We start from the raw sequence: 19210 nt of genomic DNA, 5'->3' as shown, positions 1-19210 counted from the left end.
AGCTTTTAATTTCTCATTTCCTTTCTTTTTCCTGCTTTCCTTTTAGTTTTTCCTTTAATCCTTCTTTTTGTAATTCTTTTCTTCATTCCTTGTGTCCATCCTTGTCGTCTTTCTATTTTTCCTTCCTTCTTTTAATTTTTGTTTCTTTCTATCTGCCTTTCTTTTCTTCTTTCCTTCCTTTTAGTTTCCTTCCTGTATGTTTTCCACTCTGTAATGAAGTTTTATCCAGTCGCGTATTTATCTGTAAATTCCTGGTAAATATTGTATTTCCAGCTGTTTTTACATCATCCTGTCCTGTAGTCCAGCAGAGGGATTGATAATCCCTCAGAATGAAATCCAGTCTTCCCTTGTGGACTAACTGTAGTAATAATAACTCTTCCTCTTCCAGTACCACTGATTGGCCGATGAGCATCCCCGACCACATGGAGGTGCTGTCGGTCAAAGTCCCCGTGTCCAGTTCCGTGTCCCCCACGTCTGGTCCAGACGGAGACACATCCGTCAGCGCTCAGGCTCTCCTCTCCAACAGCAACGCCGGCTTCAGCGCCAACGAAGGAGACGTCGATCTGTCCTTCCAGCCGCTGCCGGGCCACGACAGCCTGATGTCTGAGCGGGACAGCCAGGCCGACCCCGACGCCTCCGACACCCCCAACTCCTTCGAGCTGTGCCCGCCCCGCGGCCCCAGCGACTGCACTTCCTCCTCCTTCGACATCGTCTTTGAGGACTCCGGCTGCGATCGGGATGCCGATGCTGACGCCGACACGGACTCGGCCACGAGCGCCGCCGGTCCCGGAACACTGACGGAAAAGAAGAGTTCTTCTTCTTCTCACAGCAGGCAGGAGGAGGCTGCACCGCCGGCCGCCTCCAGTCCTCCTCGACCGGTCGCGCTCACCCTGGCTCTCCCAGCCACCCAGCCGATCCAGCGCTGCCAGCCTTCCCCAAAGGTTATTACCAAGCGACCAGCTCAGACGCTCGGCCGTCCTGTTGTCAGATTGTCCTTGAACACGGCGTCCTCCCTGCAGGTGTACCTGTACATCCAGATGCAGCTTTGTCGGAAGGAGAACCTGAAGGACTGGATGGCTCAGCGGTGCCTGCCGGACCAGAGGGAGCTCAACCAGTGTCTGGACATCTTCCTGCAGATCGCAGAGGCCGTCGACTTCCTGCATAGCAAGGGCCTGATGCACAGAGACCTGAAGGTAAAGGCACACAAAACCTGCTCTGAGGAGGAAGAAATGATATGCATCCCGTGTGTCTGCAGTTACTAAACCCAGGATTTCCCCCAGGGTTTTATAAGCCTGGCGGGCCTCTAGGCTTTACTTACCACCAGGCTAAGAATTGTTTGTTTATTTATTATAAGTTTTTTTTATACACCAGTTTCTGTAACCACTGCCATTATTTATTGGTCTACAAACTAACAACTTCAGCTAATAAAGCGACAAGTCATGGATAAAGGGTCAACAAATTTTGGACACTTTAATTAGGATGACACGACTGAAACAACTATTTTTTTGTTTACCTTTTTTTAAGACTTTACAGTTGTACAGTTTATTTAGTGCTAATAATATCTTCCAATAACACATAGGTACCTATTCATATTTTCAAATTTCCTGTCAAATTTAAATGGTTTTTAACTCAAAAACATGGTGGGGTGACTGAACTAGCGCTCCAACCACTGGGTTTAGCAAGTTTCCCACAGGAAACCCTGTAAAGCACTGACAAAAAAGAGAACAGTCTGGATAAATCACTACTGGATAAATACAAGCAAATCTTCAACCATTCATTCATTAGCCAACCTATTGAAAACTAATCAATACCTTCCTAATGATAACCAACCACTTTGACGTGTTTCTGTCTGGTTGCCATGGCCACCACAGTACTGACTCTGCCCTGGTCGTTCATTAGCTGTTTCCATGGACCGCGTCGTTGCGCAATTTGACATTTCGGAAATAAATTTGCTTACTGGAAACTTGCCACTCAGGTCTTCTGGTTCTGGTTCTGCTCTGCATCCCCAGAACCAGAACCAGAACCAAACATGGAGAAGCAGCATTCAGCTTCTATGAACCACACATCTAGAACAAACTTCCAGAAAACAGTCAAAACACTGAGTTAATTTAAATCAGAGCTAAACCCCCACCTGTTTAGAGCTGCTTTTGATTAATAATAACTGGAACATTGATCAGCATATTTGATGTTTAATTGCTTTGATGACTTTCATGCATTTGACGCAACGGGATGTTTTATAATTGGCTGATGTTTTCATTATTTTAATCACTGAACTGCCTGGTGGCTGATATGTGCTGCACAAATCAACTCGTCTTGTCCTTTGCTCCCTCCAGCCTTCCAACATCTTCTTCACCATGGACGATGTGGTGAAGGTGGGGGACTTTGGCCTGGTGACCGCCATGGACCAAGAGGACGACGAGGATGAGCCCAGTGTGTTGACCCCCGCCCCGCTCCTCACCCGGCACACGGGCCAGGTCGGCACCAAGCTCTACATGAGCCCGGAGCAGGTGACGGAAACAAACGCTGCTGCAGAAGTGACTGTTACAGAAAACAAACACCAGGCTGACTCCGCCGTGTCTGCTCTGCCCCGCAGCTCTCCGGTAACTCGTACTCTCACAAGGTGGACATCTACTCTCTGGGGCTGATCCTGTTCGAGCTGCTGTACCCCTTCAGGACCCAGATGGAGAGAGTGAGGGTGAGTCGGCAAACACACAGACCTCTAATTATCTCCTGATTTTGAGCTGTGAAGAAATATCCATACTTATTAAAGCAGCAGTATCATGTAAAATCAACTTTTTTGAGCTTTACATCAGGTTGTAATGTTATTCCCTCGTCAAAAACATACCTGGAGTGTTACCTTGATTCTTTTAAGGCAAATTTTAAAAGACTGAGAAATCCTTTACTCTCCATGGCAACCATCAGCTGAGCAAAGCACTTGGTTGGTTGGACCTAACACCACCTTTGAAGCACAGCTCCTCCTCACAAAGCTTTCAAGCTTCCACCTCATAGAGCAGCTCTCCCTCACTCAGCTCCTTCAGACTAGCCAGCAGCAATTAGCAAACACCTGGTGAACCTACACATCTTTGGAGCTCATTATAGGAGCTACTTCTCAGAGCAATGCTGGTAAAAACATTGTTAAATAGAGGAGCCATGTTGTGATGACTTCCTGAAGGCGGAGCTTCAGAAAGAGCAGCAGTTTCTTAAAGAGACAAAGGCCCAATTTCCAAGAGTTAAATTACAAAGTCAAGTTTCTTTTAAGTCTTATTTGATATATACATCATTTAAAAAAACAAACAAAAAGTTAACATTGTTACTTGATTGTGCTAGAAAATGTCACTATGTGGCTGTAAAACACATAATACCGCCCCTTTAAACTTTTTCACATTTTACCATGTCACAGTAACAAACTTCAGGGTTTTTTTATTAGGATGTTTGTAATATGTTTAAATAAGTTTAATAATGTGATAATCTTCTGTTTATTCAATCAGCATTTAATACAGCTCACACAAAAAAATGTTAAAATATAATTGTGCGTCTTTTTTAATTTCAGCATATCATGAGAAACGGTCAGAGAAAAAAAACTTGTAACAAAATGGCCTCTTATCAATTAAACATTAGCCGATCAATCAGCTCAATCAACTATTTTGCAAAAAAGAGAGGCAAACGTTTCAATCTCTAGATATTGACTTAACAATTGCAACTTTTCACCACCTTTTAGATGATTTCCTCCTACTTAACTATTATGGTTTGAATCACAAATTAAAGTTTGTGATTCAAGCATGATGAAATGGAGAAAAGTTCAGAGAATGAACTCTTTGCTAAATGTCAAAATGTAAAATATTTCCTCAGTTGAAATAGTATGAGCGGTAGGAGTGACGGGTTTGGTTAATTTTCTTTGCTCTGCTCTGAAATGCTCAGTCAGGTCCTGTACAGTATTTCAGTGGTGAAGCCTTTGTCTGTGATGAGCCTTCAGGGCCTCCTCACTCACGGTGTTTACCTTCCTCCTTTAAGACGCTCACCGAGGTGAGAGCTCTGCGCTTCCCGGAGCTTTTCTCCAGAAACAACGCTGAGGAGGTGAGTGGTCATCTGCTGCCACCTAGTGGCTACAAACACAACTAACGTCTGTATTCGTTGATTTCTGTGGAAGCTTTGATTGCAATTATTATTATTTTTTTCCTGTAATATTATCAGAGAGTAGATGTAAATTACCCGTCCACCCTAAACCAACCATGATGTGGTTTTGGATTAATTTATCGCCTAAAGCTCTGAATTAGAAAAAAAATAAAAAATCTTTCTAATTTGATGCTTTTCTTCAATATGAAGTGAAATTCATAACTTTAACGTGTTCTTAGTAAAAACTCTTTTAGTAATCGATTAGTCAAACTATTAATCGATTAATTGGATTTTAAATTTAACCACTTAAGGTTGTTCCATATTAATATCATAAATAGATTAAAAAACACATGCATTTCTACTATTTGGATTATTTTTGTTTTTGAAGTAAGGAAGAAAAAAAAAACACATTTTATTCCCTAAAATGCAGTGACAGCATTCCATTGGTGAACCCTTGACCATTTGATCAACTTGAGAAAAATTCAGTCCTTTTTGCTGGACTCAACATCAGTACAGTGTAGGGCTGATCATTTGATTATTTTTTTAATAATTGGATAACAGAAGATGCTTAGTAGGAATTTTAACAATTGATTGATTGCTGAATTAGTTGACAATTGATTAAATAATCAATTAATCGTGCTCAATCGTTTGAGCCCAAGTTGTTTTCCTTGTAAAATCAGACACTGACTCGTCCAGTGAGTGTTTTAGCTGCTGCTTAGCAGAGCTGTTTACTTTGTAATGAGATTAACTTAATCCTGGGGTGCAAACTGTGACTATCAGGCTCTTTAAAATCCCTCCACTCTGTGTTGCCAAACTATCCTCGACTGCACTGATGTCTCATAAACCAAACATGTCCGCCTCTCTGTTAACAGCTGACCATGGTCCGCAGCATGCTTTCTCCGAGCCCCAGCGAGCGTCCCGAGGCGGCCGACATCACTGCCATGTCCCTGTTCCAGGAGCTGGAGCTGCCGTGCCGGCTCGCCGTCAGGCAGCGCTCCCGCACCTACAGCTCCTCGTCCATGGGCCGCCCCGCACGCCAGGCGTCCTCCAGCTGAAAACGCTGCGTTCAGATACCGTCTGACATGAGAAGCCCCCGCCCGGTCACTTCGCTGCCAGAGAATAGCGACAAAAAACTTTTTAAACGTAGACTGTATCCCGCACAGTTAACTCTAGAAAAACACTGAGTCATTTATCGTTCATGCAGCGTTACACTACCCAACTTTCACCCTTTGTAAGAGGGGAAAGACTCTTTCAAAAGCATTTTTCTTGTGGGTATTTCAACAAAACAAAAGAAAAAAGGGCAGTTTTTTTTTTTTGTTTGTTTTTTTAATCCTGCTCTCAGCCAGCTGTGTGTAAACCTGCCCAGTGATTTCCCTGCAGCGTTTACCTCTGATCTCTTTCAGAAACTGCCTCTGTTCTCACTCTTAACAAAATCATCCTCGACACCGACGCTAAAAAAAAACACAATAAAAAAAAAAACAAACAAATCCGGTCAAAACGTGCTGCTCGCTCTCAACGTTGAGCCAGTGTTCAATCCCACACCGCTACGCCTCAGGTATGAAGAACCAAGGGGACACTCCTCACTCCCAAGGGGCCTTTGATGCTCGTGCGAACACAGAGTGGTGTTCCCACACACACAATCTGCCTGATTTGGAAGACCAAAAAAAAAACAAAACAAAAAAAAGAAAAAGAAAACATAAAAAAGAAGACGACCATCTTTTTTTCATAATCATTTTTTTTAATATGAGATGACGTATTGCATAGAGAGGCGTTTGAGTCCCGTCCGCCTGATGTGACTTGCCTTTAGAAAGGGGCCGTCAGCCCTCAGGCTGAATGCTAGCGTTAGCCCTCGTGTCGTTTTGCATGTATCAGACGGGAACATGAAGGAATGAATGTGAGGTTGTTTTTTGTTTTTTATCTTAAAGCCAGTACTTTTTTCTCTGTAAATTTTCCAGATTAACTCCTGAGGTGCTCAATCCTTTTCTAGCACCTCTTCTTTACTATCTGTACATAGTTGAAGGCAAAACTTTGTTTATACCCCCCCTCCCTTTGGTTAAGATAAGTTTGACCAATGTTGTATATATCGTAAGACGCCATTGCTTGTAAAAGGCTTTTTTTTTCATATCGACCTGTAAGATAGTGTGATATACTGTGAGAGACGAAAACAAAGAGGAGGTTCGCTCTTTGCCGTTAATGAATAGCTGAATGTTACTATGTGACCCCCGCCTGGAGACAAGACCACGGTGGTCACCTCTTTGAAATTATTCTCAGTGTTTGTTTTCACATGTTTTTGGGGAACCAAGTGGAGAGCGTTGCCTTGCTTTGGAAAGAAAAAAAACACCAGAGGGGAGCTTGGAGGACCCGGAGTGCCATTTGGAAAGACGGCTAAGTGTACTTTTCTGCAACCGATAACAGTCTTCTGCTGGCGATTTCCCCCCCTGAAACGCACAAAACTAAAACTTTTTTATGGTTACAATCATTGTTTGTTTGGTTTTTTGTAGAGATGCACCGAGAATTTTCAGCTCGACAGGCAAATCCAAGACTCAAAAATCTGGTATTCTTCCAATGTTTGAACGCACCATACACAAGCAGTGAAAGCAGTTCTCGGTGTGGATGTTGTTACTGTGTGAAGCAGACCTGAAGTTTGTCATTTTCAGTATCGGTGAAGCATTTCAAGGTTCGGCTGCTACAGCAGAGCTAGACTTCAGTGAGTTCTGGTCGTTGCGCTCCGACTTTTGTTTTCTCCGTTTTCTAGTGAACGTTTTCAGCTGTGAAAATGGTGGCCTGCCAAAATGACGTCAACATGTACCCACCTCTTAAATCCCCATTTTAAAAAGGTCTGATGTGCAGGAGCTGCTGATGGATACGCTTTGTATTCCAAAGTCAGATTTTCCGAGTTCCCAGTCAAGAATACAACAATAACTCAGCCTAAAATCCAAATAAAACCTTGTCAGATGAAGACCAGATGAATTTTCTTATCTCATTAAGCCCGTAGCTTATTTACTATACATTTTAACAACTTGTAAACATGTATCTGTACTGTGTAAGTGCATCAAATGGAGGAAAAATACATTATTAGCACTTACAGCTAGCTACAGCTAGCTTGTGCAGCTAGCTGTAGTTGCACATGCCACTTTGCTTTAACATCTTTCCTAAATCTGATCTTTTTTTACTTTCAATATAGACTGAGCACTGATTAGATATAACATACACAAGAAAACAATGGAGGTGGGTGTTTTAAGTCTAACAGAAAAATACATTATTAGTGTATATGAGTTAATAGCGTATATGGATAAATTTTTCACATTGAACTTCAAAAATGAGAATAAATGTTGATGCATTTACAACCTGGAGTAGTAGCAATTTTTGTAGTTTTGATGCATTTAATAAATGAAGTAAAAGGAAACCTGAAGAAATCTGTGGTCAGATCGGTGCATCGCTACAAAAACAAAAAGGTTGAGTTCTGCAACTCTCCTGTGTCGCAGCAATACAGCATTTCCATAAAAAGAGTTGGTTGGTACTGTTTTATCCCCTCTGCTGTCTGTGGGGAACCTGGACCTGATGACGGGTGTGTGATCCACATGGCCTTTGTTTTAATGCCCTGGAAGAGTCACATGACCTGCTTTTTGGAACTACACACACACACACAAACTGTTAGCTGTAGGTTGTGCTTTCTATGATTGTACTTTTCTAAAGACCTTCTCTTTTTTCACAATGAGTGCAGTTTTTTGTTTTTTTCATTACTCTTCAGGGTTTTTAGATCACGTTAGTCTTGACTGTCAGATGGAGGAAGTCAAACTGATGTTTTTTTTTTGTTTTTGTTTTTTGTTCGTTCGTCCGGTCAGTTTACAAAAGATGATTCAGAGTTGTAAAATTCTCAGTTTCCAAATTTAAACAGGGCCCGCCCTGTTAAAAGTGGAAGCTGGATGGTTTTTTAAGTGATTTCGCCTCATCAAAACCAAACCCTCCAGGCATTGTTTTGTATGTTACTTTAATCCTTTTCCGACTTTTTTTTTTTTTTTCCTACAAATATTGTTGCAATTTTTCTCTTTGATTACTGGTTTATATTTCACAGGAGGGTTTGGAATAATCATTCATCAGGAGTTTTTGGATTTTGCTCCAAGTACATGTTTGATAATGGGACAAACCTTCACAACTTTATTCGACTACATTAGTAAGATACCGCATCATCTCTCTATACTGACTGAAGCATTGCTGACTGGTGTATCAACAGTCAAACCAAGAAAATGTGATCCCATCCTAGGTTTTCCGTCTTAGTTTGTTTTCCGGAACCCCGAGTCGTTTTCTCGGATAAATTGTTTGAATGGAAACCAATTCCATTGTGCGTCTCGAGCCTCTGCCTGCACACGCAGACGCTTTGGTCTCTGTGCACCAATCTCATTTCTCCGTCTGTCCGTGTTGAACTGTAAATATGTCGATTTGGTTTATTTATGTTTCGTGATCAATCCTTTGTGGGTTGGCGTTACACTGAGCGCTTCATGCCATGGAGCGCATTGGAATACGACTTCTTATAAGTCTGAATTTAATAAACTGTTCTATACAATTTTCACAGTTGTGTGTGTCATCAGTTTTGTTGGCCAGTTAAGGTTCTGACAAAGTACTTTCTTCTAATGTCATCCATGCTGTTTGGTTACGTTTAGCACAAGAGCCATTGTTAGCATGTCTGGCTAATGAAATTAGCGCTACAGAAATGACCTTGATGGTGTCCTGAATCCAACTGATAATATTTGACTTAAAAAGTGATGTTCATTCCTGTCCTGCAAGAACAAAATGGACAAAATAAAAATAAAAAAACATTCAGTCTTTGGATGTCAGAGCTGGTAGACTGCAAAAAGACTTGAGGCTGAAACATTTGCAACCAATTAATTCAATTAATATCAGATTATTACCCACAGATCACATTCCTTCCACTTCACCATTATGCACCACTTTCTGTTAGCTTATCACTTAAGAGAAACTAACACCACTCTCCCGATTAGCATGACTAGCTTTGTATCCATTACAAATGTGCAGGAAACTTTGTCAATATTCCGCTAATGTAAAAAAAAAAAAAGAGTAACCCGCAATTGCTGTCTATCCATTTTCTTTATGCCCTTGTCCCTTAGTGGGGTCAGGAGGGTTGCTGGTGTCTATCTCTAGCTAACGTTCCGGGCGAGAGGCAGGGTCACCCTGGACGGGTCACCAGTCTGTCGCAGGGCAACACAGAAGACAAACAACCATGCACACACTCACACCTAGGGGCAATTTGGAGAGGCCAGTTAAACTGACAGTCATGTTTTTGGACTGTGGGAGGAAACTGGAGTACCTGGAGAAAACCCACACATGCACAGGGAGAAAATGCAAACTCCATGCAGAAAGACCAGGGCTGGGAATCGAACCCAGAACCTTCTTGCTGCAAAACAACAGCTCTACCAACTGCACCACTGTGTTTCCAATTGCTGTGTTTCCATTAAATGAGAAACACAATTCAAATCAAATATGAATAATTTTGTTCACGCATCAAGTCATAAAAAGCACACCTGCACCATAATCCTCCAGTTACTTCCTGTCGTTTTCTTCTTCCTGTTTTGCGCCAGTGGCAACATCCGGTTGTCGGTCATGTGACTCGACATAAACCAATATCAATATTGATAGAAAAACCACCTCATCCTCTCGCCAAAACTTTTTATGGAAAAATGAGTTTTTTTCAAAATTGGCATGTTTGCATTAAGCAGATTTATTTTCAAAATGTCAAAGAGGCAAATTCTTTGGCCAGTGGAGCTAGTGTTTAACTTCTTTCACACATTCAAAATGAGAACAAGAAATGGCTTTTAAAGCAGTGGGAAGGCTGCATAGTGGAGCCACTGGGTAATTTTGCTGTGTGAGTTTTTCATGTAATGACTCACCAATGGATGCTGTCTGCTGTTTTTCAGCCCTGAAGCCAGTATGAAAGGCTGAAACTGTGCCAGTTATCTTCTCTGTGTGAAATTGTTTTATTGCCTTTATCAATAAGGTCCTATGAGGTCAACCCCATCAACCAACAATGGGAGGCAGTCTGCACACCAGCTTTCAAACACTTTCAGCTTGTGCTCATGCAGAGACGTGGTTGATAGTTCCCTGGCACACTGAATGGTGTTGATAGCACTGGCTCATGTGCATTTAAAGTTAGCCATACAGGTATGAAGCTCACAGCTTCTCTAGATAAGGGTGAAATATCTCCCTGTGAGTCGAGGACAGCAGGTACCTGCACACCGTTAATTACCACTGTGGTGGAGTTGGACTTGGAAAAACCTCTGCAAACCAATGTCTTCTTAGGTGCCGTGGTGTAAGGTATTGCTACCACTGCTTTATGAAGCTTTGCTACTTCCTAAATCAGTGTAAAAGTTGCTTCTTCACAGCAACACTAGCCGACTTTCCACAAGCTAGCAGACAGACCTTGTGGTTGGGGTCAAGCCCCTGCAGACTGTTTGGCTTTGCACACTGAGGTACGGTTGCCAACAAGCTTCTGAGTGAAATGAAAATGTTTTTTGAATTATTACTGATGCTACGGCAGCCCTGTTTACAGTACACTGTGAGGGTCTGGGCCCCTACTGCTGCCATTCATGCAAGGCTGACATAAATTCAAACTTCTGACAAGGTGTTCCCCACAGCGGGACAAAAAACATGATCTATGAAGGAGAACCTTCTTAGTCACTCAATCAGTAAAACTGAAATAAGTCAAAGTGTATAAATATGTAGACTCATGACTGTGCATAGATAATTATTTTGTATTTTCTTATCAAACAACATTTATGCAATGACTCTACAGTGTGAAATGTTGACCTTTGTGTTAACCTCCACAGTTCATCCTGTCATGTTGGATAAACTCATCTCTGGGCCAAACCCTGACTGACGCTGAGTTTTTTTTCCCAGTCAGCTGTGGACGGTGGAGTTTGGGTGTCTTCTGTCTGGCCAGACGTGGTCTCTGAGGTTGAGCTGGGATTTTTCTTCTTAATCCAGAGCAGTTAACTCTTTGGGCTCCAGACCACAGGAGAGTGTAACTGTAGTCTAACCCTGACTTTGGGTGCAAGATTACAGAGTGAAGATTCTGAACCAAACTAGTTACGTATATTTGAAGCATGAGTTCTGTTTGCTTGTCCACCTGCATTGTTCATCCATGTTTAGCCTTAGTTTCAGTCTTTTCTTTTGATTAGCCTTTTTTGGTGTTTGTTTAGTTATTATTGGTTATAGTTATTCATGTTTTGTTTTTTCTGCCTCCACTGTGGCATCTTTCCCTCTCTCTCTCCCTCAACCTGCCTTCTCCTCCGCCCTCACAGCTGCACCCAGTTATCATTCAGTCCCATGTCATCATTCCAGCTCTGACAGTTCCAGTCTCCTTCATTCCTCGCTGGATTCTTCTGTTACCTCCTTGTACCTGGTTCTCGTTTGTTTCTGCTCTCGTTCCCCTTGTCCTCCCTGTTGCTTTGTAACTCATTGTTTTGTTATTTTCTCATTAAATATCCACCATCTGTTCCCCACCTCCGCCTGCATTTGGGTCCAATCCTCACAACGACACATCATGGCCACACTGATCATTTCCACACTTTTGGCTACAATTTCCTTAGATATTATTTAGTGAAGATTTATTTTATCCTGTTAGCTAACTTCTTTTTCTTAGGTTTTCTGTTTTATTTTACTATTATTATTATTGTCATATTTACTATTGTTTTTTTTTTTTATCTTATTTTAAATCAATCCCAAAACACTGCACTGGCCATCATCATTTCTTTGTCTGTGTGCAACAAGTTGATCCATGTTAGATTTATTTGGTTGGCCTCACTATCTGTCTGTCTCTTCTTGCACTAACTCAACACTGATCAGCATATAAGTGATATCACCAGGTCAGAATTTTTTTTTTTTTTTCTGACCTATGTACCACAAACACATGTCCTCTGTTACTGCTTTGAACCCTTCTGGTTACAGTTTCAGAGGTACAGAATATTCTGGCATTAGATAACACCACTGGCTGGAGGCAGAAGTTAAACTGGAGGTTAATCGAGGACGCATTACGGACACAAAGTGAACATTCAGTTCAGCTCACCAACTGTCTAAACCCACAGACAAAGACCATTACTTTAAAAACCAGGATTTGTTTGTGCCAGTGGGGCTGTTGCCTGGGGCTACGCTGGTGCCTCACATACAGAAGTATTAGTTTTGACTGAGCCATCAGAGGTTCAAATCCTGACCTTTGACCCCATTGCTAGGTCTTTCCCCACCCATTCTCTCTCTGCTCATTTGCAGTCTGATCACTGTGAAGGACGATTGATGTACTTTATCTTATCAGGTGTGATCTTTGTACAAAGGTCCTTCACAAAAACCTCAAACATGACAGATTGTTTGCTTTCTTCCCCTTATTTCTTCCATGTCAAAATAATGCAACCTTTGACCCTTTATTCAAATTATGCATACATATTACTTGGTATTTTTATACTTTTTTTTGTGAAGCTACATGACTCAATTGCGTGTCACTTTGCTGCTGTTGCACCTGAATTTTCCCCAGTGTGGGACAATAAAAGATATTTCTATTCTATTCTTCTATCTCTTTAAACAATAAGGGAAACTCCAGATGATGATGATGTGGCTTTGGAAACTTCTGATAGGTTAATCAACACATATGAGTTAGCTGGAGTCACACCTGTGGATGTGTTTTAATTCCACACCTGGAAGACACTGTTGTTTTTTTTTTTTTTGTAACGATGGGAAAGTCAAAAGAAAATCAGCCAAGATGTCTTGAAGAGAATAACGGCGCTGCACGAGTCTGGGTCATCGCTGGGATCAACTTCCAGATTCCTGATGGCGTCGCATCGATCTGTTCAAACAATTACATTCAAGTGTAGACATGATGGGGATGTCCGACCATCGTACAGCAGGCTTAACATGAACGGGTTTTGGTCTGAAATATGCGAATGCTGCTGCAGCTGGTATGACTGGTACCCTAACCACTCAGGGAGGAGGAAGACAATTACTTCACAAGAAATATTAAAAATGGCAGATTTCAGTTTGTGAATGTGCACATAGACACTGCTGGTCCCAAACGTATCTGACACCAAGCCCGTCTGGTGCTTTGGATTCTGTCAGCGGAGAGCGAAGCTGAGAGCGACGAGGGAAATGTGTCAAAGCTTGTTTGGCATTTCCACCGGGGCTGCCTGAGTCACTGCTATCATTCTTCTGATTGGTTGTTTGGGAAAAACTACAAGAGAGGTAGTTTTATCTGAAGTATTCTGTTCATCAAGTGAGTCTGTTACATCAGCCTCTAAATCTGATTATGCCTTTTGCTTTGTTTTTTTTTTTTATCAGCTAAAAACAAACCCACTGCCTTTCAGATGAACTCACAATTATTCTTCTTCCACCAACTTTCTTTGTTCTAATTTGAAAAGAACTTTACATTTTGGTGACTCTCTCAACTTTACAAATACTGTGGAGCATTTCCTGACGGTTTCATTTTTCTGAGACCTGATTCCAATCGTTGTTTTTGTTTCTTGATAGTTTGACTTTGTCAGTCAAGAAGTTAAGTTGTTTTCCTGCCGTTTGCAAAGTCCAAGTGCCAGTCAATCACTGTAAGATGGGAGATACAATTGAAACTGCTCATCATTTATAAGCTGGAATCAATAAACCTTCAAGAAAAATGTAATTGTTGAAACTGGTTTTTTTTTTTTTTTTGGTGTGTGACAAATAATTGAAAATAAAAAGGCAGCACAAAATGGCAAGTGATAAAACATATGGGTTTACCAGATGTTTTATGTTTTTATGTCTGGATAATAACGTATGATAATTGTTAAATTATATTGATTCCCCAGTCCAACAGATACTTATTCCTTTCCCAGTTTATAAATCACTTCCTCTGAAATATCACGTGAAATCAGAGAAATCAGATCTCCCTCCTACTCGCGACAGTTACAAACAACACCTAATATAATACAACATTATAATATGTAGCCTAAGGATACATTATTTGAACTTGAAACTTCAGTGTTTACATGAAACTGTAAGCCATGAAATATTTTAGTTTGAAGACCTCCTCACTAAAATATTTAAAATGCAGTTCTCATTCACGTCAACTACATGTTTTTTAATTGAACATCAACAGCATAATCTTAATGTGTTTCATATATTTTTTTAAAATCTCAAAACTACTAAGTTGAATGTCGAAATTATGACTTTGTATCTCATAATTTTGATCAATCAATCAATCAATCAATCAATCAATCAATCAATCAATCAATCAATCAATCAATCAATCAATCAATCAATCAATCAATCTTTATTCCAGACACAAAAAGGTCCATAGTAAAACAAAAGGTAAAAAACAAACAAAATAAAATAAAAAATAAAAAAATAAACATGACACATTATTCACTGAGTCACAAATAAATGATGACGCCAATGATTCCACAGTCTTGAAGACTTATCAATTATGACTTTATCTCATACTTTGTATCTTATGAGTTTGAAAGAGTGAATGGTGTTCATATGAACGAGCAATGCAGGAGTACAAAGGAGGAAAGTAAAATTGTATAAGTAATTTTCTTTAAAATAAATAAATTAAAATGATGTGAGAAATGACACCGAGATTCATAGCGGAGTTACCAACCTGAAGAGGCGGGATAAATTACCTGTTTTCAAAATAAGGGTTTCAGGCCACAGACGCTGCGTTGCGCATTTCCGTCGCCATAACGTCACTTCTGGACGTCAATATGCGGCTCGGTGCGGCGCTGGGAAACAGTCCCTGAAATGATGGAAACTAAGTAACCAGCGAAGCCTTTCCTTCAGCGAAGAGCCTCCGCTGTTTTACCTCCAGGGAAACGCTACAACCGCGTCGATAAAGAAGGAGCCCCCGCAGACTGACAGCTCCCTGGGTGGTTATCCCCCGAAGCGGCTGACCGCCTGCCTCAAGCAGCCATCTTTTGTGAGAGAATGTACGGGGCGACGCGGTGGGCCTGCTCGGGCTCCTGCTCTGGTCCCGGCCGGAGCTTGTTGATGCTCACAACCGCGCTGCTGCTCTCGGCCGTCGTGCTGCTCTCCGGGCTGCCGGGTTTCACCGAGGCGAAGGAATGCGACAAACCGTGTATGAACGGACAGTGTAACACCGCTACGGGCAGCTGTGTGTGTTTCTCCGGCTGGGTTGGGGACCAATGCCAGCACTGCGGAGGGCGATTCAGGTACACCGAGCACAGCAAACCGCTGGTTCCATCACTGGGGCCGGTTCAGGTGGTTTGTTCTGCGTTAGAAATAGCACACCGCTTTACTACTACTACTACAGGTTCTGTCACTATAACACAGGGACTAATGTGAAATGAGAGAAAATTAGTTTAAAAGTAACTTTGTCTGGACACAATTTAGCACACCAACAAGGCTCTCCGCTGAATATTGTCCTCTTTAAGTCTAAATCAAAATTTCTTTGATAAGTATTTATGTAGGCTGTTAATTCAACGTACTAAAAATAGCAAAACGTTAGACTATCACAACCACAAACGTCAAGAGTATGTTTTTAAGCTTTTATGTGACAGAACGAGATAAACCTATGAAGTGCAAAGAAACTGTGAGAACATCAGTTTTTTTTTTTTTTTTTTTACATAAAAATCAGGGGGACTAATGTGACATCTGTACATCTGCACAGTCATCTTTCACTGGAGTTGCAGCTGCACATCTTTTGGCTGAAGTAGTGCTAATGTGTCTATCCACACATTAGCATTTTTGTCAGTTCCTCTTTGCACAACAGCTCAAGCTCAGTCTGGATGAAGAAAGTCTGAACATCAGTTTTCAAGCATCCAAGCTCTTCTTTACAAGTCTGGTTATATGTCTGAAGTCTCTTACTTTCTGTAAGACTTTTTGCTCTTTATTTGGCTTAATTTGTCTTTCCATCAACTCCCAATTCATTGCATGATGCTTTCATCTCCAAGAAGCACTGCTGCGCTGATTAAAGCGCTCCTTTTGCAAAAGGCAAAAATTTTAAATTTTTATTAGTTTTGTAAAGCTGATGGAGATCTTCCCTAAGAGATGGGCAGCTGTATCAGCAGAGAAAGATGAGTCTAGAAAGCACCTCATTATGCCGCCTCATTAAGACTAAATCTATACACAAAAAATGTTTGTAAACGATTTCCCTTTGTTCTTTAAAATTATTTGATTAAGTCAGGTTATTACTCGGACTGTCACATAACATTTTAAAAAGATGCGTTGAAGTTTGGCTTTGTAACGTAATATGTAAAAAAATAAAAGTTGAGAAACTTTTTCAAGGCACTGATGTGACTTCTTCCAATTTCCATCTGAAGAAAGTTGGAGGAAAAAATAAGTATGCTCAGAATACCTCCAGGCACAAACATAATACTTAAAAGGCTTTACATTAAAGGGAGTGAGCGTATTAGGCCTGTCATGGTAACAGATGGGCGATAAATTGAATTTATTGCGATAAACGATGATATTGTTGAAGTCATATAACGGTAATGGTATAATAATGCAAGTACACCCTCTTGATGATCAATAAACTTTAATTTCTGACAAACATTTAACATTTGGATATTTAAGACATGTTAAATATCCTAAATGAATAAGTGCATCTTGGAGTTTCTGTAAACAAAATTGCCCTAAAAAAAACAACAACAAGTTGAGACCAAAACACCAGACTGGAGCCTTTTGTCGTCCAGTTTTTTGGTAGAAAGAAAAACAATTTCACAAATGGAAACGACCTTGCTTGTTCTGACATCATCATGCGATTAATTGATTTATTGCGTCAGGCTAATACGCGTTCTGTTTCCCGCGAGCGTAAGTCGAGGTTGGACAATATTTACTTGACGATAAAGCCTTTGAGCTGTGTGGAAACAGCTGCGAGTTACAGTTCATAATGTGGTGGTAAACACAGGAAACGCTCACAAACTGTCCCCAGTGTAGGATGTGGAATACAGCAGCTCCATGTTGACGTCCTCTCATGTCGTCGTGGTAGAGCAGAGCGGAGTTAACTTTCCTTTGGGATCACTAAAGGTTTTTAAAATTAAAAACAACCTTTTATTGTCCCAATAAGGGGAAATCAGGTGTAAAGGCAGCATCAGATATAATAATTCACACAAAAAAAGTTGTAAAAGTGTTAAAAACAATGTATGTAAAAACCCACATTAAAAATAACAAATCATAATATACTGTACAAGACTGTAAGAGAAAATACTGAGCAGTTCTTAGAAAAAAATCAGACTCATGATCCAAGGAATGTCGGTTCACGTTCCCAAAAAAATGTACATGATATTCATGTGTATTGAGCATTAAAAAAAACAGTCTTATTTACAATACAGTATATACCAGTGGAGAAAAACAGAAGTGGAAATTTCATTAAAATTGAGTAAAAATGTAATGTACCACACCATGCATTTCTACTTTGATATTAAATAAATTTCTAAAAAATAAAAAAATATAAAACGGTGCAAATGATTGTGCAAGGATGCAAACACATTGATTTTATTTTATTTATTTTTTATTTAAGAGCAGTAAAAAATACATTATGGTTTCACTGAGATGGGAAAAAAATAATAATAATCTGCATCACTTGATGACAGCTTCATTCATATTACTGACTGCTTTGGACAGCATTGTGCCTCTCTGAACATCATCCCACCGATTCGACACAAACGAGCAGCAGAGTAAGAGATCAGCTCTTCCCCTCGTTTACTTTCTCCGGACCCTGAACTGAGTCGAACATGGAAGCCAGTCTTCCTGATTTTGCAGCGAGTTAGCGCGTCTTCACCGGCTAAGTGGCGATTCAGCATAGGCGCCATCTTCCTCAGGTTTAATTTGCTACCTCGTGTCATGCTGCCTCAGCACATTGCCAGCCTGTTAGGCTGTAAAGTTGAACCCGTGTAAGCCATGCCATGTTGTGCTGTGTGTGGCTCAGCAGTTGGATGGCGAAAAGGAAGCCCAGCCAGTTGCTGAGGGTCGGTGCTGACTGGACGGAGCGGTTTGCCTTTGGTCATGCTTACACAAAGAAAAATAATAATAAAAAGAAAAGAAACATGGCTGAAACTCTACATGCTCAAGGCCACCAGCAAGAGGGGTTTGGTAAACCACAATCTTAGATTCGTGGCCCTTTTTTAACAGAATTTTCTCACTTATCATCTGACTGCATAATCGTATTTACCAGTTTATAATGTCTGGTATCCGTGAAGCGCTGGTCTGCCAAAAACCGATTCAGATTTGTCGCTCTGAACTCTAAAAGGCAACAGAATAGTTTCAATGTCTTATTTTGCGTGCTAATTAAAATTTACAACCCAAAAAGACATTGGTATTTTTCATAACAATCAAAGGTCGAGAGTAGATTTGAAGCAAACTAAAGAAATAAAGCTGTCTCTAACTGTGTCGTTGAAAGCTGTGATAAAATTCCACAGGTTACGATGCAAACATAACCTTATTGTTAATCTGTACTAACAAACCCAGCGGGAAAAATAAAAAAAATGTCGCAGCATAATTCCCTTTGTTCATCTACAAGCAGGGCTGGTTCATATGGGTTAAAAATAAAATCTCAAATTTTGTCATTCCAGGTCTGACTTCCTATTTACAAGAGACAGAAAATATTTTTAAAATTGTCTTTTGTCTCAGTCAGTGCCATTGTGAGTTGTACAATGGCAAATATTGGTTTAATTAAGAGAGAATAATGCATTAAAATTAAGTGAAAAAAGTTGTTTGAGATTAAAAAACTATAAACTTGGAGATCTGACGTGACCAACTTTCTCCATGTGGTTCTTTCAGAACAGGCTCAGTTGTTTTCACAATCGTTTCAAAGTGTGTAAAAATGGGCCTGTGCGACTTAATATGAAAATCTGAACTTGATGCTCTATGGCTCTCAAATCAGATTTTGAACTTTCTGTTTCTAAAACCTTTGTTTGTGCTTTGTAGGGAAAAATTTATGAAAATTCCCCTTCACTCCTGTTCAGAAACTTTTAGTTCTTCCTACCCACTAAAGTGTTGATATTGTGACCGAATTCCCAATAAGAACCTAGAAATGCACGGCACACACTCCCCAATGGAAAGTCTATCACATTAAGTCAGCCAATTCATTTGGTACAAGCCACATTTGCAG

At 40.6% G+C, this 19210-nt stretch overlaps 2 protein-coding genes across 2 annotated transcripts in view; both read left to right on the top strand.

The window, feature by feature from the left end:
• The window catches only part of LOC103149415 (eukaryotic translation initiation factor 2-alpha kinase 3-like), a 46767-nt gene extending 38086 nt beyond the window's left edge, over positions 1 to 8681 (top strand). Inside the window, exons 22-27 of the mRNA XM_016679928.1 lie at positions 389 to 941; positions 1020 to 1193; positions 2334 to 2507; positions 2594 to 2695; positions 4012 to 4074; positions 4986 to 8681. Of these exons, the coding sequence (XP_016535414.1) occupies positions 389 to 941; positions 1020 to 1193; positions 2334 to 2507; positions 2594 to 2695; positions 4012 to 4074; positions 4986 to 5168 (1249 nt within the window). The 3' untranslated portion in view covers positions 5169 to 8681. The remainder of the gene's footprint in view (positions 1 to 388; positions 942 to 1019; positions 1194 to 2333; positions 2508 to 2593; positions 2696 to 4011; positions 4075 to 4985) is intronic.
• A 6130-nt stretch (positions 8682 to 14811) lies between these two features.
• The window catches only part of atrn (attractin), a 142750-nt gene continuing 138351 nt past the window's right edge, over positions 14812 to 19210 (top strand). The window contains exons 1-2 of the mRNA XM_016679927.1: positions 14812 to 15440; positions 18032 to 18102. Coding sequence (XP_016535413.1) covers positions 15067 to 15440; positions 18032 to 18102 — 445 coding nt within the window. The 5' untranslated portion in view covers positions 14812 to 15066. The remainder of the gene's footprint in view (positions 15441 to 18031; positions 18103 to 19210) is intronic.

This window comes from Poecilia formosa, unplaced genomic scaffold, assembly GCF_000485575.1.
Source record: "Poecilia formosa unplaced genomic scaffold, Poecilia_formosa-5.1.2 Scaffold226, whole genome shotgun sequence".
Classification (NCBI taxonomy): domain Eukaryota; kingdom Metazoa; phylum Chordata; class Actinopteri; order Cyprinodontiformes; family Poeciliidae; genus Poecilia; species Poecilia formosa.
Note: the sequence above shows the minus strand (reverse complement) of the source record. Positions and strands in the feature narration are given on the sequence as shown.